Here is a 27573-nt window from a genome sequence, read left to right on the forward strand (position 1 = left end):
TGAGATTTTTTTTCTAGTTTGAGACATTTGTTGGCACTTAACTTTGATTGTTAATCAGATTCTTGATTTGTGTCCTTTGGATTTTGTTACTTTCACTCATGTCCTTAGGGAGTAGAATGGTGTAGTGATTGTCTGGCTAAATGGGCTATTGATTACATGCAAACTCAAAATAATGTAGATAAGAGTCAATTGCCTTCAAGTTTGTGACATCATTTTTACCACTTGGTGGATCTTGATAGGGTTGTTTGATGCCCTTGTGTTGTATTTCTTCTAGTTTGAATAAATTTTAACCCCTCTTTTATTTAAAAGAAATCAATATTTTGAATTTAGTGGTAGATGTGTAGATGAACAATTCGTTTGTTTTTTCCACTACCCATGGGATATATGGTAACATGTATATCCTTAAATGCCTTAATAAAATGGTGTCACTTGTGGAAAAACTACATAATGAAAAGAAAATAGTCAATTGCACAATTAAAGCCAAAAAAACATTCCTAGAATTTGTGCAAGTCATATCTAGGACCAAAATCCTTATGGTATAGAATGAGATAAAAGAAGAATGGAGTGAAATCGAATTGAATTTCCAACACATTTTTAACTTTTGAGTGATAAGCAAATGAGATTGGGCATATTTCCAAATGTAAAGTGCAAGGAAAAAGAGAAGAAGAACCATTGATGCACCAATCATGTATCAATGTTAGATATTATGAAACCATAAAATCTATTATCTTTATTTACTAAATATTCTTAAATGTTTTAGACAAGAAATATTAAACTTCACAAACACTCATGAACTTAGTAGCCAAAATCTCCTTCTTTCTCTATCTATTTTATTACATGTGCCTCTACTCTTTAAAATAAAGAAGTATTAGAATATGAAGTGGATATGGAGACAAAATTAGAAAATGTGAATAAATAGGTGACCAATTCATTGTTGTTTTCCTACAACTCATATTATAACATGTATTTTCGTACATGCCTTAGTAAAACAGTGTCACTTGATCAAAAACTACATAATGAAAAAATAACCAATTGTAAAATAAAAATAGAAAAAGCATTCCAACAATATTATGTTGAGGACATCAATTGTGCAAAGTATATGTAAGACCATATTTATTATGATATAAAATGAGATAAAAGAAGAATATGACATTTCCAACATTTTTAAATCTTGAATCTTCAACAAATCAGATTGTGCATATTTCCAAATGTAAAGTACAAATGTAAAGTATACAAGAAAAATGAAGAGAGGAGCTAATCTTGTATTAGTATTGAAAATTATAAAAACATTAAAATCTAGCATTTTTTTCAAAGTTTTCATAAGTGTTTTAATGAGAAATATTAAAACATATGAACATTCATTGACCTACAAGCCAAAAGCTCCTCCTCTCCCCATTTCTCTTATTTTGTATGTTTCTATGTTTTTTAAATAAAGAATTATTAGAAGAACAAGAAGGAAAATAATCCCTATCTTAGCTCATCCAAATTATCTTATGTAGTACAAGAAATCAAAAACAGCTCTCATTTATCATTTATTAGAATCACTTTATAGCACCCCAACTTACAATTTTTTCATCATCTTTAATTCAAAATATTATAATACCTTTAAAGTTGCAATTAATATGTATTTTGGGATGGACCATAATATATGAATATCATCCACTAATGAAAAACTTTCTAGAAGTAAAAGCATTCTCCCAAGTTGGAGGGTTTGTCCCTCTTCACCTCTATAAAAGTTGTAAAAGGTAATTTGTTGAATAAATTGCATAGATCCTTTCAAATGTTTGATTGTAAACAAGATCCAAATTCATTTCAATCTGAGTCATAAGCATAGATGTTTGAACAATATGTGATAAATGTAAAAGATCTTTATATAATTGTATTAACCAATTCTTATATAGCAATTAGTACCTTATATGGGAACAACTTAACAGTTGTGTTTGCCTTTGAGTTGATCCAATGGGGGAGTTCTTGCATTCTAAGAAATCAAAAGTTCAAATCTCACTAGGGGTAGGGTGTGTGTGCCTCGTTTGTACCACAGCTAATTACCTCCTGCAAGTATACGAGATAGCTCCATATTGTTGTCACATGTAGACTCAAAAACACATAACTAGTATTTGGGTTGTAAAACAACCTTTCCTTTCCTAATAAATAGGAGATATTTTCTACAATAAGTCAAATTGCGATATTTCTATCAGGATTCAATGGTGTAGTTTTTGAGTCAATCTTGAGTAGTGGTTCACAAGAATCCATCTCTCACCAAAATAAATGGAACACTTAGCACTCATGCATCTGGGTGATGCTCACAAAGATTAATCAATAAGCCTTCCTAGGAAGTCACTCATCCTAGCACAACTCCAACTCAAACGTGTTTAACCATCAAGTATCCTCCAAGGTTAATCCCTCTTAGATTACAACCCCATTTGCAAAACCTTCAACTAGTGTTGTGCTTTATGAACAATTCATTACAAAATTTTCACAATTGATTCTCGATAACTATACTAAAAATTGATTGGTTGTGGAAAATATCCCCTACTTCAAATTATTTATTTTTGTTTAAAATATCTAATATTGTTTTGACCTTTACACCACCACAATCCAAGGGTTGTCTAGAATAATTATTTACAAGGTCAAAAAATACCACTAATAGTAGACTAGTAGCACAACTTCTAATCCATGCCAGGCATGGAACACTTAGCACTCATTGCATCTAAGTAATAATCACAGAGGTGAAGCACTAGGACTTCCCAAAAGATCATACATTCCAATGTTACTCAACCTTAAATATGTTTAACTATGAAGTTTCCTCCATGGTTTGGCCCACTTTACTTGAGTTTTCTTGAGCTAGAGTAAAACTAGGATGGATGACCTCTAGGAAGTCTTGATGCTTCACCTTTGTGAGCATCACCTGAATGCAATAAGTCCTAAGTGTTCCATTCATTGTCTCTGACACCGTTTGGTGGTATGTTTGCCCCCTGGCTCCTATTTGTATTCCTAGTCTTGTAGACCTATTTTTGTTCTCCTATTGGACATTAATATATTATCTTATCTCATGAGAGATGGAATCTTGCAAACCATTACTCATAAAACAAGGATTAATGAATTTGCCTCAAAAACTACACAGTCGAATCCTAATACATTTATCACAATTTATCTTATTGTGGAAAATATCTACTTATCAATTAATGAGCTTAAGAGACATTCTAATGGATGGTTCATTAGGTACATCACTTACTAAAGGTTTTGCAAATGGGGCTGCAAGCAAAGTGGGGTGAACCATGGAGGATGTTTTGTAGTTAAGCACGCTTGAGAGGGAGTAGTACTAGGATAGGTTACCTCTTGGGAAGTCCCAGTGCTTCACTTTTGTGATTATTCCTTAGATGCAATGAGTGTTATGTGTTCCATTCATTCTTATGAGAGATGGGTTCTTGTGAACCACTACTTGTGAAACATTAGTCAATGAGTTTGACTCAAATACTACATAGTTTAGTCCTAATAGCAACATCACAATTTGACATGTGGAAAATATCTCCTACTTATCAATTGATGATCTTAAGGAGCTTTCTATTGAATGGAACATAAGGCACAACATTTGTTGAAGGTTCTACAAATGGGGTTGCAAGAAAAGTAGACTTAACCATGAAGGAAACTCCACAACTAAGAGCTCTTGAACTAGAGTAATACTAGGATGGGTGACCTCCCAAGAAGTTTTGATGCTTCGCCTTTTTGAGCATCACCTAGATGCAAAAGTGTACTGTTCCATTCATTCTCACAAGAGATAAGCTCTTGTGAACCACTACTCAATGAAACATGGTCAATGAGTTTGACTCACAAACTTCATAGTTGAATCCTAATAACAACATGACTATTTGACTTGCTATAGAAAATATCTCCTACTTATCAGTTGATGAAATTAAGGGGCTTTCTAATGAATGGTTCATAAGGGATAACACTTGTTGAAGTTTTTGCAAATGGTGTTACAAGAAAAGTGGGCTAACCATGTAGCCATGTCCACTAAAGCTAGAGTAGTATTGGAATGGGTGATCTTCTGAGAAGTCAATGCTTCACCTCTATGAGCATAACCTAGATGCAGTAAGTGTTTAAGTGTTACATTCATTCTCATGAAAGATAGGTACTAGTAGACCACTATTCATGAAACATGGACAACAATATCACAACTTTCCTTTCCTTTTAAATATTTATTGTAGATCCAATTTATGTAATATTCTCTATTTGACACACAAATGTGCATGACTTTGCAATTTATTCAAAAAACACAATAGAAGAATCGATGTACATTACAATATGCCATTTGATATACTTTTGGGAACTCTTCACAGTTAGTAGGTTATGCATGTCCAAGGTTGAAGGAGACATTGATGATTACAAGAACATTGTTTACTACATCTACCATATTGCTTTTGAAATGATCACTTGGTTTTGCAACAAGTTGACTATCATTACACTATCTTCGAGTAAAGCATAGACTGTTGAGTAGTCAACACAAGTTGAGGAGTCTTTCAAACAGTTGAGACTTTATTGAATTCCATCATGTACACAGAAAAACTCACTACTCTTTGGTATGATTGCAATTATCTATGATTTTCTCAAACCAATGGATCACTAGCATGCCAAGCATTTGAAATCTATACGTAGCCCCTAGATAACTAATTTCAAACCATAAACCTAGTTGCGACTTCTATGCAGTTCTTCGAGGACAGCATGAAAAATTTTACAATACCTAAATACTAATGCAAACAATTGCAATTAATTTTGCGAGTTTGAGATATTTAATTCATATAATTTGCTTAAGTATTATATTGTTTTATTTGCATTGTTTGTTTGGAAAACTTGTATTGTCCATTAAAAATGCTAGCATTATTCATTTTCTTAATTTTGTTTTTGTTTGTTTCTATTAGTATAATAAACATTTCATGCTTCATATATTAATTTCTAGTAGTTTCATATTATTATGTTTTAAAATTTAGATGTGTTTATAAAGTTTGTTCTAAATAGTTTTACTTTCATGATTATAATATGAAAGTTACTCCACCTCCTGTCACTATAGTTTATACCTCTAAACATAATTAGAAGAGGTCAAGTTGTTCAGATACAAATATTTGAATTTGTGCCACATGCAATAACTTTGGTATGATTCTAAATTTAGCATAACCAAAACTAAGGATTTACAAATTTAAAAAGTTCATCTGGTAATAAAAAATCCAGGAAACATCTAGATTTAATACAACCTGCTCAAAGGCAAGATGTAGTTTAGATGAGGTAGTAGATATCAATGTCAAATCCATCATTAGAGAAGCAAGATCATCATAAATTGACTTAACATGGAAACGTTCTTTGAATGCCCTCAAGATGATTGTGGAAGAACCATTATCATTAGGAACAGCACTAAAGAAAACACCAAGGTTATTCTGATTCAGCAAATACCATCAAGATGGTGAGGACCCTAAATAACAAAAGTTCATGTTCAAATTGCACCTTTTGACAATCTGACATAGACAAAGAATGAAAACAGTAAGATAAATAGATTTTTACGCAACTATTCTGTTTATCTGCATTTCAAGTATTTAACCCTTACAACCAGCCTCCACAAGGAAATTTAACCTAAACATTAACAAATTCCAACAACATCCCTATTTACACTCAGTCCAAACATAAGCATTAGCAAAGCTAAAGCTAAACTGTTACAGGTTAATGTATATTACACATAACTAAACACTTTATTTGCACTGTTTTTACAGATAATGGTAAACATGTACTTTTCGCCATTGCTAGTCCTTTGAAGCTTGAGAGTTGAATCATGTAGTGATTGAGAAACTCGCTAATGAACATAGTTTAGTTTCCACTAGAGCTTGTTCCTTGCATTGCGGCTAGACATGAATACCAAATTGATTTGAAAATTATCTAACAAGTATGCAATCTTTGAGAGAATCAAGCATAGAGTGTGCTAGCGAATCACATGTTCCCCTTCCGTTCCCAGCGTTCCTTAGTGTCAAGCCTGTCATAATTCAAATAATACAAACATAAATAAAGCCATTGTTAATTATAATTGTCTCTAGACCTAAATATCTCAACTATTTAAATAGAAGAAAGATTAAGCCTAAAGTTTGAGAAGATAAGTGAACAGACACACATTTTTATTACATAGACCAAAAATGGACTTCTTGTGTATTCTACTATTTGCTAATTTACTATTAGGTTGATAAAAATGCAATGGTAGACTGTTAACTATCTGTTGAAATGATAGCTTCGGTCTGATAGCTATGGATGATAATTATCAATAGAATGATCTATGATTATAGGAATGTATACATAATAATATACATTGTGTATATTGATATATACACAAACATATTAAATGCTTAACCATATATCATTATATTGATCATATTGTAAAACCAATCATCATCCATAATGATCTTATTATCATTTATATTGTTCCAAGTATAATCTGAGTTTTTGATCTGCATTTTGATCAATATTGATAAACATTATCGTTGCCATTTATAAGCATCAATATCTAATCAATAAATAGAAAAATAGCATTGATCATGAATCTGATTAAGACTTGTTATACTGCCAAAAACTATTGAGAATGAGATAATATATTGTTTATTTGAAAGGGTGCATCTACTATTCACTAATAATGAAGAGATATAATTATTGGGATAGAGGCATGTCTCAGAGAGACATGTCTATACACCGATATGTCTTGCCAAAACATATATCTCAATGCAGATCAAACAATGACAAGTACTGAAATCCATGAGTGCAAGTCATTAGCTTTCGAACTACATATTCAAAATTTGTTTCACGGTCTGAAGTAACTGAAGTATTAACATATCAAGAATATTTATGTAGGAAATATCATTGCATCTCCATTTTGTTATGGATTATAAGGTACAGAAAACTCCCTCTTAATGTCAATATTCACACATAACTCTTTTTAAAATGTCTAAAGTGTATTCTCTTCCATTATCTGTTCTTAATGTTTTGATTTTATTCCTAGACATGTTTCTATAAGAGTTTTGAAATCCTTGAACCTCTTAAGGATTTCTTCAAACTCTTTACATTTAAGAAAGTGTATCTAGGTATTCCTAGAGAAATCATCTACAAAAATTATATTGTATAAGAATCCTCCCATGGGGGTTATAGACATGGGTCCACATTGATTAGAATGAATTAGTTTAAGTACATTTTTGGTTTTACTAACACTATTTTGAAAAGTTCACTTTGTATTCTTTCCTAGAGAACAACCTTCACATGCTCCTTCATGTGTTTGATTTAGTTTCGGCAAGCTAGTCACCATTTTCTTTATTGAAGATAGGGCACAAAAGTGAAGATGCCTTAGTCTTCTGTGCCAAATCTCATTTGAGTTAGAAGTCTCATGAATTAGGGCATGATTTGAATTAGTGCAAAATTTGCAAAGACATCCATGTCTTATTCCTATAGTATGTGCTTTTTTTATAGTGGAATTCTTTGGCCATGCCAAAACTTTGTCATCTATAAAGGTTATTCTACTCTATCTTCAAGTGAAAAAATGGAGACTAGATTTCTTTTTATTCCTGGCACAAATAATACTCGTGTGAGTTGAAGAGATATGCCTAGTTTCAAATTTACGGTGCAAGTTCCAATCCCTTTTACTGTGTTGTTAGAATCATCCCCAATAGTTACTTCCTCATCATTATTTTCCGCCATAGTGTCCAGATGTTCTCTGAATCCTATAATATGGCATGAGGATCCACTATCAATCACCCAAATGTTGAGTTTATTGAAACTCGACAAGGCTGAATAGAAGACAAGTTTCTCTGAACCATTTTCTATGTTTGCTTTTCCAACTTCAGCAAAGGAGGCTTGTTGATTTGTACTATCAGGACACTTTATGGCATAATTTCCATACTTATCACATCTGAGACTTAAAATTTGAGATATGTCCTTCCTCTTCTTGGAAGAGCCTTTTCCATAAGGTATTTTTCTTCCTTTTGAAATTCTTCTTCTCTCCTTTCTTATGAGTGTTAGTGTTTAATACATTAATATCTTCGTTGATGGTATTTTGGTTGATCCCTCTAGTGATTAGTCTGAATTCTTCTTGTAAGCAATCTATTTTTTACCAATCAAATTTAGGGAATTTTGACCGTGCACTTATTCCCTGAATAAATGATTCCCATGATGTCAAGAGTCCACCTAGAGTCATCAATGTTAACTCCTTATTGTCAATCTGATGACCAATTGTTGAAAGTTAATCTCTTAATTCAGTGATCCTCATAAAGTATGTTGTGACAATTTCTCCCTTATTCATCTTCACAAGATGGAGTTGTCTTTTCAATATGAGAGCTTTTCTAGTGTTGTTCATTTCATATGTATTTTCAAGTGATTTGAACATGTGGTATGCAGTATCATATTTTGATATAATTGGTACTATATGGTCCCTAACTACATCCACAATTATTTTCATAGCCTTTCCATTGTTCTCGCTCCATTGACTTTTCTCAAGATCATTCTCTAGTTCAAATGTGTTTATGTTCACAAATGAGTCTAGTTTATTTTCTCAGTATTAGCATAACTCTGAACTTACAAGAGACAAAGTTAGATGTTCCTTCAAGAATGGAATGTGATTATTCTTGTAAGAGCAAATTTATATTCTAAGTAGTTTGCACTCTCAAATCTAATCGGATCTTCCTTAGTGAGGCTCTGATACCATGTCCCCGTTCACCCCTAGACAATAAAACCCCTAAAAAAGCATTCACCGACATCAAGCCTGATATAAGTCATCTAAGAATCTTTGGGTATCTTGTCTACATTCATGTACCTAAAGAGCTTGGTATGGAAGGATTGCTCACTATCTTGTGGGACTAGAGTTTTCCAATAATGATGTTGATCCAAACCTTTATTTTAAGGTAATTAATGGTGATATTAATACTTATTTTATATGTTTATGACATGTTAATCACTAGAGAAGATTGCCTAATCTCTCAATATAAGAGGGATCTAGTTTCATAATTTGACATGAGGGACTTGGACATTTTACATTACTTTCTTGGATTAGAAGTTTGACAATAGTCAGATAGCGTCACTCTTAAATCAAGGGAAGTATACTATTGACATTTTGAAGAGGTTTCGAATGTTGGAATGTAGACCCATGTCTACACCCATCGAAACTAATTTGCACAAATTGAAGGAAGCAAAAACACACTCAAAATTTGCAAATCCCACTCTCTAAAAATATAAAGGGTCCATCTCTATTACCCCTGACTTACTATACATAGTAACTATGGCAAATGGAGTCCAAATGGCATCAAACAAAGGCCAAATCCATAAATGGTTGAATGTTGGAGATGAATCAATCCTCAAAAGACCCTCTAACCATCCTCATTAGCCTACGAGGATCCAATATTAGGCTAATCCCTGAAATTCTGATGCTGGCAACCAATGGGGCCATTACAGTCCTCCCTTCCCGAGATTGCTTGCCCTCAAGCAATCCAACAATAACAGTAAACTCCAACCTCCACCTGGATCCCAAATGAAGTAGTACGTGACACCCCTGTTAACATTGAACCAACTGCATGCCACTAACATGATCAAGACCAACAACATAATCTGCAATAGCACTCTAAACTTGTGCTAATGATGCAGGAGTTAGAATAACACCAGAAGAATCCCTCACAAGAAATATCTTCATCCTGGTTCTCTCACATATAATATAAACTAGATTGGAATTGAGATCAACAATCCCTTGAAGAGACATAGCTACAAGAGAACCATATGCACTCATGCCCACTGTATCAACCATAAGTATAGCCACGTCAAAATATGTGGACACAGGAACGTTAGTAATTGCCACTGCACAAAACTAAATCTTTACAGATGGTGAAACTGAGCCCAACTCCACTCAAGTGAGTGATCAAAATTAACCTCAAACAATGGATTTTCATAAGACAACATTACACCCATGTCAAACGTAGGACTATTCATAAAGTGAACATCGACACTTTGTTGATCGACAATATAACATGACTCTATCACTACACTGCTCACCTCATCAACAATAACAAGTGTACTACCATTAGAGCACACATATACAACCACTATATACAACCACTTGCATACTGCTAAACTCCTCATTGGATGGCTCAACCAACATAGAAGTGGTTGCTGATCTGATAGTATCATTGCATCCTCCTACTCCCACTATCATTGCATTGCCATCAAATACATGATCCAGGGAACTCATGCCAACAATTGCATCATCTGACTTAACCTGACATAAATCCTCATCACATTCCAACTCAATTGTGCCCAACTCATGCAGTGTCTCATAAGAAATGTCCCACAAATCTGAAGCCGCAACTATATCATCACCTTCCACTCTCAAAAAAATTGATATCATTCTCTACTCAAATCTCGGCTTTGAAATCAGTTGGGTCATTTGTTTGTGATTTTGATTCATCTCATTCACTAGCACATCCAATTGTTTCACAATACCCTGTATCTCAGAATCTCACAATACCAAACCTTTTGTCACCATCCATAACACTAAAAACCAAGTCCTCCACCTATGGGTTAAAAGAAAAGTGATGAGCACTACTCATAGTGTAATGTCGATAAAAACTCCCAATCTCTGTTAAGGGCTCATCATCATCAAACTGAAAATCAGAAGATGGCTCCAATCTCTGACTCTAAACTATTGGTCGGGTAGGATCTTGGGCAACCCTCTCAACAAGCCTAACCACAAAATCCCTATTGGGAAGCATTGTAGTGAAGGTCTCGACAATCTTTCTCACCTATCGTTGAATAGCACAAGAGCCTCGAATGAGAGCACCCTTAGATATACTATATGAAACCTCTTGCAAATCTGAGCTCTCAAGCAAATACTTCATGAATGATTCAGTATAGTAGAAATTATATGTGGACGCATCAATCCACTCCCCCACAATCCACAACTGATCTCTTTGAAAATGTGACAATGCCAACTATCTGATGCTACCAGTTGTATGAAAAGAAGAAATAGATTCACTTCTAGTAGAAGGAAGAAAATCACCATAAGAGTCCATCTCCACTGATGCTCTCGCCTCCTCAATACATACTACACTCATATCTTGGACAAATGTGTTCGCCAAATCATCAGTTCCCTCATCCTCAACTATAGAAGCAAACTCAACACCAACCACAATATGTAACTGAACAGGGTCTGGGGCTAGTGTCAATTGTACCTGTTCTAACTCCATGGTAACCTCACTCAACTGTGATTGTGACACCTGAAGAGCCAATTGAATATACTAAAGAGAGTTCACCGTCACCTCAACCTCTCGGGTGAGCTCAGCCACCTCCTCCTCTTTCCCTAAAAATGCCTCATAGTAGGTGATACCCCACTCCAGAAGATGATCTCTATCATCAACTAACTGAGAGTAACTATGCTTCAAGATCCTAATAGCCTCTCGAAGCACATGAGCCTCTCTTAGGGAAAGAGTACTATCACCATGCTCATCTAACACTGGGGCACCCCAACTAGATGTAGCTAGCATATGTTGAATAGCATCATAACGATCAAGAGATGAATCAATGTCACTATCACTCACCTTCAGCTGATAAGTCACATGAGGCCTTTGTAACCCCTGACTCCTATGCAAGCTCTATGTCTCACTAACTGTACTGTGATAGGGAACTAAATTAGAACTGTCCACCACAAGATCACTCATACATGTGCTATAGTCCTTGCAAAAAACTACATCCAAGATACAACTACTATGTACCTCAAACAACTCTTCTAAAGAAATAGAAGCCCTCACAATCTCAATCTCCCCACATGTCTTAGCTTCCACCTCAATAGTAAGATCCTATAAGCATTGATCCCCTGACTCATCCAAAATCTCATAAGAGTCATCACCCAATATCTGACAAGGGGTATCATACCTAGTGCAAATCATAGCATCATCCAAAAAATCACCAGAGGTGTCCATACTACTTGCATCCCCATCACCTAATAGAGTCTCAACTGTTGTCACCTAACTCTACACACATGACTCTATGCCAGGCTATGAATCAATAACGCTAGAGCATGAACCCACATCTACTGACTCCCCTGTAACACCCAAATCACCGGTATCACAGTTTGGTGACTCCATACATGCATCGGTCCTACCTGAAGAAGCAACTGCCTCTTGCACTGGAGCTTACAAATCTCCAATAATAATTCCCTCCTCAAGGGAGCCCGAAGTATCAATAGTAACAACTGCATCAATTGTCTTTGCACTAACTGCAACATCTCTAAGGGCCTCAATGTGTTGAAGCTTAGTGCCGCTATCCTTCAAGGGTACTGACACATCTACTAATCTCTGTGAACTAGGTCCATCATCAACATGACAGATAGGACTAGCAGGTGTCGGGTAAAACTCAAGTTTCCTTCCCTACAATCTCGATTTTGGCCTTCGACAAGCAGAAACCATCTACTTCACTGTCCTCTCAACTATCTCTGGATCTGACAAGCTCTCCATTTTTTGATTTAAGCATTGAACAAAGGACAAATTCTGCTTAACCGGATCAGGGAATAAATCTCATTCATTGTACATTGCCATAACATTATCTGGTAGTAAGTTTGGTGCCGCAAGTGGTGCTACCACTTCCTCTACATTAAAAATGAGCATCAAAGGCCTGTCAATGTTCCATGTGGGGGCCCTAGCAGCTCAGGGTGATCCTGCCACACTACCACTCCCCCTGTGATGACTCGGGGCTGCCCTGTGAGGCGGAGCTAACTGCTGCATAGCACCTGTAAGTTGCTGAAGTGTAGTGGCTATATTGTTCTACCCATCTCTAATAGCCCTCAAAGTTTCCCTCACTTCCCGTCCTTGTTCATTCTCATTACGAGCCATTTGAGTGTCTTGTATGTGTTTCACTTCCTCTTTCCTGTACTTGCTACTGAACAATGCTCCATTTCATAAGCACTATTGGTTTTTGGCTTTTATTACTTCTATGATGATAGCAAAAATCACAATACCACTATCTCCCAAAACTATGACTTTGCACTATTGCATTCACAAACAAGCTTTTGCTAGCATAAACACGCCTTACAAATTCACTCCACAATCTCCACCTGTCAACTTAAACTATTTTTGATAAATCCTTATAAAAATTTGCCTCTGTTATAAATCCACAGGCTAGCTGGAAGACTAGCTCTGATTCCACTATAATATTCCCTGTTGTTTTGAGCAAATATTTCAAATTAGGACTAGTGATATTTCGTCAAACAGTTGGTTTGTAATCCAAGTATTATGCTATAATGCCACTAAAATATTTTGATTTCCAATAATGCAGCAAGAATGGCAAAGGAATTCATACAAAGTAAAATGAAACACTTACAATGACAATGCTTAAAATAATAACATCAAATTCAACTCCATGAATGGTCTACTATTTTGGATGCTAAATAAAGAAAGTTAAACTCATTCATATGGCCTTAGCAATGATTTGAAACATTTAATGATAGTCTTTCAAATTGCAAACAAGAAATGATGAAACCTCGAACCATGCAAATGCCTGCAAGTCAGTCTGATCTCTCGCATTTCTCCAAATGTATGGCTTCTATCAACACTAGCTTGTCCCAAGGTCACTCAACTGGTGTTGTATTGTGTTCAGTCAAGCTTGAAGACCACAAATGTGGACTGTCTACACTCTAGTTATAGTTAACACAAATCTGAAGATGACTGACAATGGCATTAAATCCTCTCCTGACTGTAGTCAATGTACCCCTTGTTACATCGTCCAACTGATAACTGCTTCAACCCAAGCTCTCCTGTTATCCAGAACCTACCATCTACAGGTATTTGAACATATTTTGTTCTCACGCTCTACTCCTGTGATCAGAATAGTAATCCGGCTGTGACTGTAAGGTGCGGATAGAACACACAACTGGGCAACAACATGATTGGTCTAAATGAATCGTCACCCCTCTAAAATGTGATTACTCTTAAACTCTATTGTTCTTCTTTTTCAAATGATATGGTGATTGTTGTAGGTGTCTACTATTTCTATACTACAATCCCTCATACAACTCTGAATATAATAACCATCTGATCATATGTTATCACCAACTAGTATAACCAAAGAAATACATACCGCCTTCCTATATTAACATAGACTTCTAATATAATGTACTAATCTGTAACTCCTTACTTGCAGCTGTTGAAATCTCCAAGAGGGCCAAGGCTACGTCCAACTTCTAAAACTTTCTTAAGGGTTTTCATCCCTAAGAAGACACAATCACATTCAAGCAACAGATTAGGATTTGAATAATAACTTATATTCATGGTATCAATCCCAATGTAGGTCCACACTTTTATAATCTTGATACGAGGGAAGACACAAATAACTAGGCAATGTGGGATTAAAAGCCAATTTTTTCTTTTAGTCACTTAAGTAACTTTATAACTTGATAACATTAAAATATTTAAATAAATTGCTTAAGTCACTTCAACTTTAAAATCTCTTGAAATACTTGTCTGATTGCCATGCCATCTAAAATAAGAATCTCTCCTCATAATTCCCCATGTGACCAAATACACTTTCTCAAAATAGAAAGGGTCCATCTCTATTACCCCTGACTTACTATACATAGTAAGTATGGCAAATGGAGTCCAAATGACATCGAACAAAGGCCAAATCCATAAATCATTGAATGTTGGAAATGAATCAATCCTCAGAAGACCCTCTAACCATCCTCATTAGCCTATGAGGATTCAATATTAGGCTAATCCCTAAAATTTTGATGCTAGCAACCAATGGACAGAATGATGAGCTTTGGTCAGCCATGGAATAGACTAGGGTGGCAAAAATGATCCAAGAAGTACACAAATAAGTGAATGACATTTTGCGGGAGCTCTTGATCTTTGTCACGATTGTCTACTCTGAAGAGTCGGTGCCTCCTTCATTTTTTTGTGCAATGGCATCTAGTTTCCCAGCTGTCCTTTGACTATCCTTGACTGCAAGTAGCAACGCGATGCACTCATTTTCATTCTGACAAGTCTTGATGTTTGCAAAGAGGACCAAAGCATCACATGTCATTGAGAAGATGGCATCACTGTTGTTGGACATTGTACCATGTCTCAAATGATTTCAGTAGAGTTGTGGGTGATGTTCGGACCATAGTTATCTAGGTATTCGTTGTCGTTTGCAATTCCTTCAAAGATCTATTCTTCATAATTTGTCAGGCATCGTCTTTATTAGCGGTTTCATTCGAGTGTGTAATTCCTCCATTTTTTTGAGCAAAATATATGTGCGTTCTATTTTAAGTAGAGTTGGTCGCCAGTTATAAATGTTGACTTGGCAAGTGTTATTGGGGACTCTTGCCCTTATCATGTCATTTGAAAGAGAATCTAAGGAAAAACTATCGCAATATTTCTTAAAATTTGGTTGGAGTCATTCTTGAACATCATCGCTATGCTTTAATCCTTGCTTGAGTTCAAAGACAGTGGTTGATTTTTAAGGAATCTTTCTCTTGGTGAGTCTATTCTTTTGGTGAAACTGTCATCTTCCTTTCATCGATTCTTTAATCTCTTATTTTGTACGTGTTGTGTGGGAAATATGACTCAAGGATACAAACCCTAAGTTAATCACATAACCCACCTACATATGCAAGTGTGTGAAAGGGGTAAATAAGGAAGAGAAACCTTTCAATCCCAATTCTAGATGAATAGGTCTAGAGAGATTAGTGCTAACTAAATGAATAAGGAGCACTAATGCAATTAGATCTAGTTAGAATAGGGGAAAGATGTCTAAAATCCTTAAGGAGCCTCAATATATGTGTAAATGGTAGATATAGATGTGTTGAATTGACAAAGAGTGGAAAGGGAACTCACCTTTGAAATCTACTTTGTACTCGTTGTAGTGAACAAAATGGGAAGAAATCTTTCAGATCCTAGCCTAAAATTAAGTGACAGACAAAACCCAAAAACCTTTTAATGATTAGTTAGGGTTGAACTGGTGCATCGTGAGTGAATTGGTGCACTACGGGTGCAGTGTAACCCTAATTGACTGTGTCCGATTTTGATTTTGTCTATTTTCACAATTTTGAAGAAAGCCAAAAAGGGTACTCTGATCAGCATCTTGTTTGTTGATTTGCATCCGCAATCTACAATAAAAAAAGGTTTTTGTTATTGATGGGGGGTTTTCCTTGGTCAAACCCCAGTTTAAGAATTAACCTTGAATTAAAATAATTGAAATAGCATGAATGTGAAGTAAATGTACAAATTTGCCTTACAAAGTTGAATCGAATGCAATGCGTTTGACTTTACCAACATATTTAGACCAAGAAGATGAAGATAGATGGATGTAGAAGATATGCCAAAGGATCTTGAATAGATTGAAGAAGATCTTGAAGATAAACTCCTTCAATTTCTTAAATGCTTGAATGCTTAATCTTCAATGGAGGAATGCTTGAATGGATGCTTGAAAGCTTGAAACTTGAATGCTTGAGAGATTGAATGTTAGGATGCTTGATCGCCTGATGATTGAATTATTATGAAAAATGGAGCAAATGGAGGGGTTTACATAGAGGTCAGAATTAACTAACTCACGTAGGCCGACTCTCATAGAAGTTAACTCTCGATTATCCGAAACACGAGACTTAAAGAGAAAGGGCCAAAATAGGGCCTCATCAAGGGTGAAGTGAGCCCTTGATTAGCCCATCAGGGCTGCAACACACCCCTAATTGTCAAGTGCACAAACCCCGGGGACAATTTGGGGACCCCAAAATAAGTCTCGAAACCCAAAATCGAGCTCAAATTTTGAGGAAACCCTATTTCGGTGTCAAGAGTAGATTCCAAGTGGAAAGGTGGATGGAAAGGAATATCCTAGAGGAAATAGATCCTACCTAGAGCTTATCACCATGAAAATAGGAGCTTTAAAAAGAATCTATTAGGTTTTATCCCAATTCAACCTAGGAGAAAGGATGGAAAAGGGAAAAAGAGATGAAAGAGTGGGAAAATGATCTCTCATTAAATAGGTGCTAAACCTTCATTAAATTGGAGTGCTTCCAATTTAAGACAGTACATTTAGCCCCCACTTTAGCGAGAGGTTGGACTCAATCCAAACTCTTGGTAAAGTCGAGCACGAGGCATAAGATACTCTTATTAAGATCTAGGAAAGAAAGAATCAAGCCCCCAAGGGCTTAAGACTTTGTAACTGCCAAATTATAATGAGAGAGATCATTGACTGAAAAGAAAAGGGGTGATTATCTTGCCCAGTAGCATGTCCATCCTACTGTGAATCGCTGAAAGAGCTGCTGAAAAAGATGGCGTTGAAATAGTGTAACGGGGTGGTAACCGCTAGTCAACCCATCAGAGGACCCACCCATAGGTCAACATTCTTTGTATCACCATAATAAGGTTAAGCAATGATGAGTTACCCGTACATGGGACTTCAGCAAATTGTTATGTGTAGCCCATAGATGAGATTTAGCATATGTGCATATAAAGGAAAGAGAGACTTGATGTCAAGGATATTCACTTCCTAGATTGAATGTGTGCATAGAGAATCTGCTCTTTAGGATTGTGCATAATCCATAAAGAGATTCATGAAATATGTGCATTGAAAGAGAAGGATGAAGTAGTAATGTGATACTTAGGAAGCATACTAAGAAACTAAGGCTAACGTACCCCAAACTAGATTCATAATCCATATTCACTACCCCATGATTGGAATGCAAGGATGAGAAGAGCGTATGCCCCCACGTTAAAGTCATTGCCAATAGTTTAATGGGAGCAATGGCTTTAACAGAGTATACGTACAATGATTGAAAGACGTTTCCACTATGAGATGCCTCCAACATCAAACAAATCAAGGGAAATGAAAACATAACATGCAAGAGCACAGAAGGGATCTACTAACTCTAGGATCAGTATTATCATCTGATAATAAGTATTAAACCATGTATGACATGTCATCATCTCCCAAAGGGAGTAAAACTACAACACAATGGAAGAAATACACGTAAGAGTTACAAAGAAGAGTCTATTTGGACCACTAGCACAAACACCAAAAAGAATTGGTGATACCATGTTGCAAATCCAAGAAGAAAACACAAGGATACAAGTACCAACAACATGTGCAAAGAACAACAAATAGAAGTAGTAAAATAAAAGAATGTCACGACGCTGCATTTTCTTTATCACCTTAAATCGACAAAGCAACAAGGGTTGTTTAAAGAAATTTGAACATACAATTATAATACAAGGGAAGCACATAACAACAAGAAAACACACAAAAAGCTACTATGCTAGAGAACTCACTTCAAGCATGATTCCCTCCTCTCCTATCTTGGTTAGTAGTAATAAGATAAGGTCGATAACTTGCAAGAGGAGCTATGTCCAACACAATAGTAACAATAGCTAAATCCAAAGGACTCTTAGGAGAGTCACTATGCTGAGGTGTAGATGTAAGTGTAAACTACGTAGAAAGCATGTTAGGTAAATCAACATCAATATCAATAATCTCACGCACACCATCTAAAATATCTTCCTCATCTAAGTTAATAGTAATAGAATACAAAACAAGAATATGCATATCATTAACCTCTTCAACAGACGTGGATTGTTGAGAAGCATTCATACGAGCTTTAGCACAAGCTTGACGGTTCTTTTGACGTTCCCAATCATGTTGGTTATGCTTAGTTTTATTAGAAATTTTTTGAGAAGATGAAGGAGGATGAACAACCATAGGTTCCTTTCCTTTTGATGGCACAAGAGGTGGAACAATAGAAGGCTGAGATGTAGAAGAAGGAACGGGTCAGGAGATGAAAGAGGTGGCTGACCAATAGAAATAGATGAATCTAAAGAGATGAGTGTTGAAATTGTAGGAAAAAGACTACGGAGCTTACTTAACTCAGCAATCTTTTGACATTTATATTCTTGATATGAACGGAACATATCATCCAGACAAGTAGGGGGAGTAGTAGGAAGAGAAGGCCAAAAGAAGTCAAGAGTAGCACAATGTCAAGGTCTAGAAGGATGATAAAGACTATAATTGATCTTCTTAATCTCACCATCATAAGGGAATTTAATGCATTGATGAATAGGAGAAGCTATAGCTTGCATGGAAGTCAACCAAGGTAGGCCAAGCTTCACTTGAAACTGATTGGAAGTAGGAATGACAACAAAGGTACTATTCACCACTTTACCACAGAGCTCAACTAGGAAAAGAGATGGAACCTTGTGGAGGCTACAAGAAACCATTACAAGTCTGAATCCAAGTATCAGTTGAGTCATAAAAGTTATGTTGTTTCCCTTTATTATAAAGATGTTCTTCAGTGATGATGTTAACTATAGAAGTAGGATCAAAAAGACACCCACAAGAAGGATATTTAGCAATCAGAGTAGCAATATAGAGGGGGCCATCCGAAGCCTTAAACTTATCAGCATCAATGAATAAAATAGTAAGGGCTCTAGTGAGCTTACATTTTGGTTTAGGTTGATCATCAGATGTAGAAGGAATGTCTTCCTTAGGCAAAGGTGGAGGTTGAACTACACGTTCTACGGCATTGACAATATTATCATTCTTTTCTCATAAAGTATTATTAGAAACATTCACTTCAATAGGAACAGAAGAAGAAAGATATTGAACAATAGTGTTTGTTGTGTGTTGAGGTAAAGGATTAGTGTAGATTTGAAGATCTAAATTAGGAGGTGCCAAAAATTTATTCCCATTGTCTTGACTTGCAACAGATAAATCATTAGCATCAATCAAATCTTGAATCTTATGTTTTAAAGAATAACAAGCTTCAATATCATGTCCAGATTGGCGATGAAATTGACAAAAAGCTTGAGGATTAAAGTGTGGACTTGATGTAGTAGAAGGCAAAAGTGGTTTAACAGGAGGAAGCATAATCATATTAGCACTAACCAACCTAGTCGTAATGGAATGCAAAGATTCAGAGAGAGAAGTAAACTTATGGTTTATCCGAGAAACAGAGGAAGAAGTAGTGGCATCTAAGAGGCAACAACACTTGATCATCTACTATATTTGTGGTTTTGTTGATCTTGACATAGTTGTTAGGTTTGTAGAATTTGTTAAGATTAGGTGTGGCATCACTCTTATTAGCAGGTATATGAGCCACTAGAGAAGTGCTCTCAAATTGACTCACTTGTAATTGATAATGATGAAGTGCTACACAAAGTTGTGAAAAAGAGGTAAACTCAGTAAGCAGAATCTTATCTCTAATATATTTTTGTAAATTTGCAATAAACATATGTTGTATATCAATAGCAGGCATATGATAAGAAATCTAATCATGCAAATGCTTAAATCTACCAATAAAATCAGTCACTTTCTCCTTAGGACCTTATTTACAATGCATCAAATTAGTCACAGAAAGAGAAGGACCAATATTATTCTGAAATTGTTTTATAAATGCATGAGCAAGTTTATGAAATAAATCAATAGAATGAAGTGGCAAAGAGCAATACCATTGCAAAGCTTTGTCACGAAAAGTGCGAGCACACAACTTGGCTAAAATCCTATGGTCATGAGCATAATCACTATATAGAACTTGGAAAGTCTTGAGGTATGTCACAAGATCACCTTTACCATTCTAAGTATCAAGGCGAGGTATATCAGCTTTAAAGGAGAAGCAGTATAGATAATATCAAAAGACAAAGGACTACCCATTTCACATGAAGGAATATTGAACTTAGTTTGAGTGCAAGAAGCAAGTTGTTGCAAAGATGACATCGTCTAAGCAAAACTAAGGATAGTAGAATCATTAGAAGAGATAGATGGAATAGGCACATTCAACACACTAGGAAAAGTGTATGAATTGGCTGGAAAGGAAGAGACTACAAGGAGAACACTAGGAATCACAGTAGAAGGGTTAGGATAAGTGAAGGTTGTGAAGTTGGCAATGAAACGGGTAGAACACTCACAAGCAAGGAAGGAATAGGAAGACCACTAAGAGGATTAGATACCTGAACAAAAGTGGTCATAATAGGAGGGACATAAATGGAAATGCTAGGGATAGGCATCCAGGCAGGCAAAATAGGCTCAAGAGTAGAAACAAGAGGAACCAATCCTACTTCAAAAGCAACTTGATTCAAAAGTTTAACATGAGTATGGACAAGGTGAGTAAGACCATACAAAAGATTAACATCATTACGGATCACTTTTTTAAGAGAATCAAAAGCAGCAATAGTTTTAGTGTTGTGATTTTCTTGTAAAAAACAATTATGCATTTTATCAATCTCACTACCAAACCTATCAACTTTCTCATGGGAACTCTTAAAGCCTCATCCTCATCATGAGATGAGTGAGAAGAGTAATGCTCCATAGAAGGATTAGGGTCAAGAGAAACCATAGGGTCACCAAGCTTTCAAAGAAGAGAAAAAGAAGAATCTAGATCAAAAAGAGCCATGAGTCTACGGCTTCTCCTAACGGGAATGCTATAGGGAACACTAAAAGTAGTAAAGCTCGTACACCAAACAAGGCAAGGAGACAATAAGAGATCTAACCTTATGATATGAACTATTTTTGATGTTTTTCTTGCTTTAGTAGGATAAACCTATGAGATCATAGAGAAGTTAATATAATTACACACACACACACACACACACACACACACACACACACACACACACACACACACACACACACATATATATATATATATATAATTAAGTTTGATATTATATTAATTGCATTGATGAATAGACATGTCCCTTCTCTTCTCAATTTATTCCTCATACAAATTCAAAGAGATCAATGAATTTGGAAAACATATACCAAAAATTATGGCAGTGCTTAGTACATTTGCAGTGATACTCCAAACCTAACATGGTATCAAAGCCTAGTTGCAAATGTAAATCGAATCAAGGTTTGATTAGAGAGTATAAAATATTGTTCGTGATTGAATGACTATTCATGCATTTCTTTGGTGAATGACGAACTGTAATAGTTTCATTTACGAGTCAAGGTGATTGGAGCACATAGTGATCCACATTCTAGTGATTTGGCATCCATCTCATCAACACATCGATTTAAGTGACATGCATATCAGAATTGTAGATACCAAATTAAATTGGCTCACAGACTTTTTGCAGCCCACCTCCTGATCATGATCCAACAAGCCCATTAAATTAGAGAATTGGATAACACCCTGATCATCATATTGAGCATTGCACAAATTGTTGCACCCTTTAGATGACAAGAGGTTTGGTAAACCATGCATTGACCCCAGCCAATGCGGGCCTCCCATTCATGTGAAGTTGATCTGGCATTGGCAAGAATATTGTCATCATAGCATGTAGACATAGTTAGATCCAATCATTGTGGACTTGACACAACAAATTTGTGCAACTTCATTCATCATTGAGTTGTCAATTTAGCTCATCTCATTTAAGCATCCACATGCGGTTCCTCTATAGCAACACTCACAGAGTTGGGGCTTCTACGGTATTCAATTATCTCATTGACACCATTTTGAGATTTGATTTGGCATTCTACATCTACCCAGAATATGAATGCCATTGCTGCATGAGCCAAACTTCTCACCATTCTCGAACAATCCACATCAAATCGACCCACCATCTTGGTCTCACTTGCGAGTTTGGTCCAAGGTTGTCGATCACATATAGACCTTTGTGAGAAAGATTGGGAGTTTTCGACCCTTGAGAGTGTCGTCAGATACAAAGGACAAGTCGAAGGGCACCCCACGTGATTATCATCGAACAATGGGTGAAAGAACAAAAAGAAGACATGTAAAGTTGTATGGGAAGAATGAATTGAATATTGAGATATATGTGGAACATTTGGACGTCAAAATGACATATTAGTACCCTAACCCCTTCAATGTTTAATAAAGAATAACAGTATACAAGTGGTGTCCTACACAAATTAGGTTGGGCTGATCAAACTCATTCTTCAATCTTGCACCTCCTCCGCAACATTCGACCCATGTTTTACTAGACAATCTTATGAGAAGGGAAAAATTACTGTAAGAACAAATTGCCACCATGCAGAAAAGCCCACAACAAAGAGAGTTAAGAAAGGCATCGAACATTAAGAGAATATTATTAAAGGTATGTATAATGTGTCTTAATATTTCTTTCTCCTTTCTATAAACAAACATTAGATGGGATATTATAATTATATAATATATGTGACTATATATATGATATCCTTAGAATATAATGTATATAAGTGATCATTTTTCTTTGATATTGTATTTATTAAAGATATTTGATGTTTTATAGATATCAATATTATCTCTTACTATCTCATATGGTAAAGTTGATTGTGTGTGTGTATTTATATGTGTGTGTGTGTGTGTGTACATATATACACATACATACATATATAATGAAATCCTAAGAAATAATGAATGATATGATATAAGAACGTCATTGTATGAAAAGAAATTGATTTTAGACTCAAAAGGAGATTGAGATTCAAAGGGAGGCTGACATTTCAAGCAACCTTGAAAGAGAGGGAGCATATAGAGGATATGATTCAGTCAACCTTCAGTGATCTCAGTCATATTGATTCAAAGGAGTAAACCATATTGAGATGGATTCTCCAGTAATCAATAAATTGTAGCAGTCAAGAGGACTACAAATCATGAATATATCTTATGACTATGTAATGGGCCTACCCCCTGTGTAAATCATGAGGAAGTGATGACTTCCAAATGATCACCACTTGAAGATGCAGAAGTTTTTGAATGGTGATGATCTTACAATAACTTAATTTTCTATTATGATGGATATCTTACGATGTCTATGTAGATTATGATAGATTATACTTTGCTTAGTAGATGTTTATATGGTAAGCATTATGAGAATGCGTGTGCACATACCTTATAAAAAAATTTGAGTACATGGAGAATGTTATTGATATTCTGGAAGGCCATTACTCAGAGCACTTGTTGAATATCATAAGTCTTGATATTTTGGAAGGCCATTACTCACAAAGTACTTGGTGAATATCATGCATCCTGATGTTCTGGAAGTCATTATTCACATTATTTGGTGAATGTTTTGCACGCATTTTGGAAGCTCATTACTCAAAGAGTATTTTTTGAATATCATTGATATTCTGGGAGGCCAATACTCATGATATTATATGTGATACCAGAACTTTTTGAATACTTGGTGGATATTGAATGTTGATATTCTAGGAGACCAAGAGTCATGATATCAACTATGATATCAAAACGTTGAACATCTTCTGATCAAAGATATTCGTATAGTACATTTAATTAATATAATGTCATGTCTTTATCCTCCCTAGCTAATTGGGAGTTTTGATGTTTTGTTAGCTTTAGTATGATGAACTTGTGAGATCATAGAGATGTTAATATAATTACAATGATATATATAATTAAGTTTGATATTATATTAATTATATTGATGAATAAACATGTCCCATGACATGTCTCTTCTCAATTTATTCTTCATACAAATTCAAAGAGATCGATGCATTTGGAAAACATATACCACAAATTATGGGAATGCTTAGTACATTTGCAACGATCTTCAAATCTAACAACTGTAAAGCATGTAAAAATACAAGATAATGTTGAATGAAAGATCTAACACCAAATCAGAAGTGGAAATGTTGATAGTCGGGTTCATGAATAAACGTGGTGTGGGAAATATGACTCAAGGATACAAACCTCGAGTTCATTACATAACCCACCTACATATGCAAGTGTGTGATATAGGAAGGGGTAAATAAGGAAGAGATATGGTGCAGTAGCACCCATAAAACAAAGGCACAATAAGAGGCTCCATAAGTATAGAAGACATTTAATTACTCATTATGATCTTTCAAATGTATTTTGAATCCATTTGAGTCAATGTATAAGGTTAAATAAAGTCATTTGTAATAGATTGTCCAAGTTGTCTAGTATGGTCAAATTATGTAAATAAACCAATAGAAGGGTAAAATGTCATAAAATGTCATATTTGATATGTTATTAAGTTTTTTATAAGTTTTATAGTTCATTTGTAAGAAAATACAAAAGTTGTCAAATATGTAAGTTAATACTATTATAAAATGTGACAATATGAAAAAGATGACGTAAGAGAGAAGGTGAAAGGTCATAGGAGGTATCTAATAGGTTAGAGGAATTTAAATGACATTAAAATACCATGTAATGGTTGTGATTTATAGATTTGAATAGTTCAAAAACCTTTTGAGGAGATTAGAATAAAAGGAGGTTTTGTTTAGCAAGTTTTATGTTAGTTTTTTGTGTAATTTTCCAAAAACCAGACTCTTGTTTCTATTGGTACAAATTCATATGAAAAGATACAGATCTGAAATTATATTTTCAGAGAGGTATTTGAGTTATCTTTCTTTTGGTTTTGGTTTGGTTAAATAGCATTGTGATTTAAAGAAGTTATGAGCATTTGAGTGCAGACTGGTCTGAACCTGATTTTTAATGTAAGTAGTTTTGGAAGAAGAGTAATAGCTTTTATTATAGTCACCATTTTGAGCTATAACTTTGGAAAAACGTGTTTAACTGCTATATATACTCTCTCATAACAAGAAGTGGTTTTATCTCTTCATTTGTGAAAGTTATTAATGGTTCTTCAAAGAGTTTATATTCTATCCTAGATGATTAAGTTGGTAAAAGTTCCTTACTTGATGTGTAAGAACACATTGTTGAAGCCTCTTGAGTAGTAATCGCAAAAGAGGTGTGCATAATTTTTGGTATCAAAGCTTGGAAAAAGGTATGGGAAAAGGTGAGTTTGTTAGTTTGTGTAAGTTGTGACAGATTGAAAAGAGAACCTATGGGTTTCATATTGCGATTTTCAGAAAAAGAAGGAAGAGGCAAATAAAAGAGAAGAGGAAGCTAGAATGAAACAAGAGATAGAAGAGAAAATAAGATTCTTAATAAGGAAACTTAAAAAAAGGGAAGAAAGTTTAGAGAGACTAAAAGAGGAATTGAAGAAAAATATGGACAAGGAAATTAGTGATTTGGAGCAGTCATTCATTGTGGATACAAAGGTATGTGAAGATGGAATAGAGAACCCAATTACCAATGAAGAAAAGACTTGTCCATTGGAAGGACAAAGTGAACAAATTGGTGCTGATATAAAAGGTTTGAAGCAAATAGTTCTTGATGAACATTATGATGAAAAGGTTATTGAAGATAGGAAAGAGATGGAAGTGCTAGTTGTCAATGAGCCTTATGATGAAAAGGTTCATAAAGATGGGAAAGATATGGATGTGACGGTTGTTGATGGAACCATGAGATGCCATTTGAAGTTAAATAAGCAAGTGATATGGCCTATCAAAAAGCTAATAGTAGCAGCAAAGAAGAAGACTTGTGATGAAGCCAAGAGAATAGAGAAGGCTCAAATAGTGATGAATTTGTCTCCAAGCATGGAGATATTGCAACACAAAGACATTGAAAAAAAAGGATGCAAAGGTTTCTATAGTGAACCAAATTAATGAATTGATATATGATGAGGTCCCATTTATTTTTCTTAATCCATTTATTGCAAGGAGGAAAAAGTTCTACTTGTATTCTTATGTGGAAGAGGTCTATGAAGATATGAAAATTGACTTGAGTACCTGCCAAGAGTACAAACAACAAATACCAAAGAATTGGAAGACAAGAAAGAGGAAGGACAATCCAAGGGACTTCGATTCTTTTGTCCTTGAGAGTATGGTGCAGTAACACCCATAAAATAAAGGCACAATACGAGGCTCCAGGAGTATAGAAAACATTTAATTACTCATCATGATCTTTCAAATGTATTTTGAATCCATTTGAGTCGATGTGTACAGCTAAATAAAGTCATCTGTAATAGATTGTCCAAGTTGTCTAGTATGGTCAAATTATGTAAATAAACCCATGGAAAGGGAAAATGTCATAGAGTGTCATATTTGATATGTTATTAGGTGTTTTATAAGTTTTATAATTCATTTGTAGGAAAATACAAAAAATGTCAAATATGTAAGTAAATATTGTCATAAAATGTGATAATATGAAAAAGATGATATAAGGGAGAAGGTGAAAGATCATAGGAGGTATCCAATGTGAATGTGGATAAAGGACACACAAGAAATACTAAGTCTACTCCTTTAGCATTCATTGCCTCTTACGAATTATAGCAGATATAAATATATAGTTGCAGAATTATACATTAGATAAAGGATATTGTATATACCGGTTGGTGTTGATAAAGACCATCTTCAGCAAAGTACAAAGGCTTCATATCAAATTTGATTGTTCAGAATTTATAGAAACTTTACATGGTATCAGAGCTCTGGTAGTCAAACCTAAGCTCTGCAAATTGACAATCAGATTTAAAATATCTAGCAACTCCTTCTACCTTCAATGGCTAGCACAATCAGACCCAAAGATAGGTTTGATGGAAAAGAACACTTCATTGCTTGGAAATTTAGAATTATGATAATTTTTTAAGACAATGATGTAATACAGTTTGATGATAAAGAATCCAAGAGACCTTATGCTAATCCTCATAAAACTACATGGATTAAAGGAAACAGGAAAGCCATGCAAATCATATTAGATGGGGTTAAAAATGAAACAGTACCTATGCTAAT

The 27573-nt window shown here is 35.1% G+C and overlaps 1 protein-coding gene across 1 annotated transcript in view; it reads right to left on the reverse strand.

Moving 5' to 3' along the window:
- Nucleotides 1-5371: 5371 nt before the first annotated feature.
- The window catches only part of LOC149571759 (uncharacterized), a 34837-nt gene continuing 12635 nt past the window's right edge, over nucleotides 5372-27573 (reverse strand). Inside the window, exon 3 of the mRNA XM_089809825.1 lies at nucleotides 5372-6016. Coding sequence (XP_089665951.1) covers nucleotides 5974-6016 — 43 coding nt within the window. The 3' untranslated portion in view covers nucleotides 5372-5973. The remainder of the gene's footprint in view (nucleotides 6017-27573) is intronic.

The sequence above is a fragment of the Cupressus sempervirens genome, chromosome 2, assembly GCF_028749045.1.
Source record: "Cupressus sempervirens isolate cs-2001-9-10 chromosome 2, ASM2874904v1, whole genome shotgun sequence".
Classification (NCBI taxonomy): domain Eukaryota; kingdom Viridiplantae; phylum Streptophyta; class Pinopsida; order Cupressales; family Cupressaceae; genus Cupressus; species Cupressus sempervirens.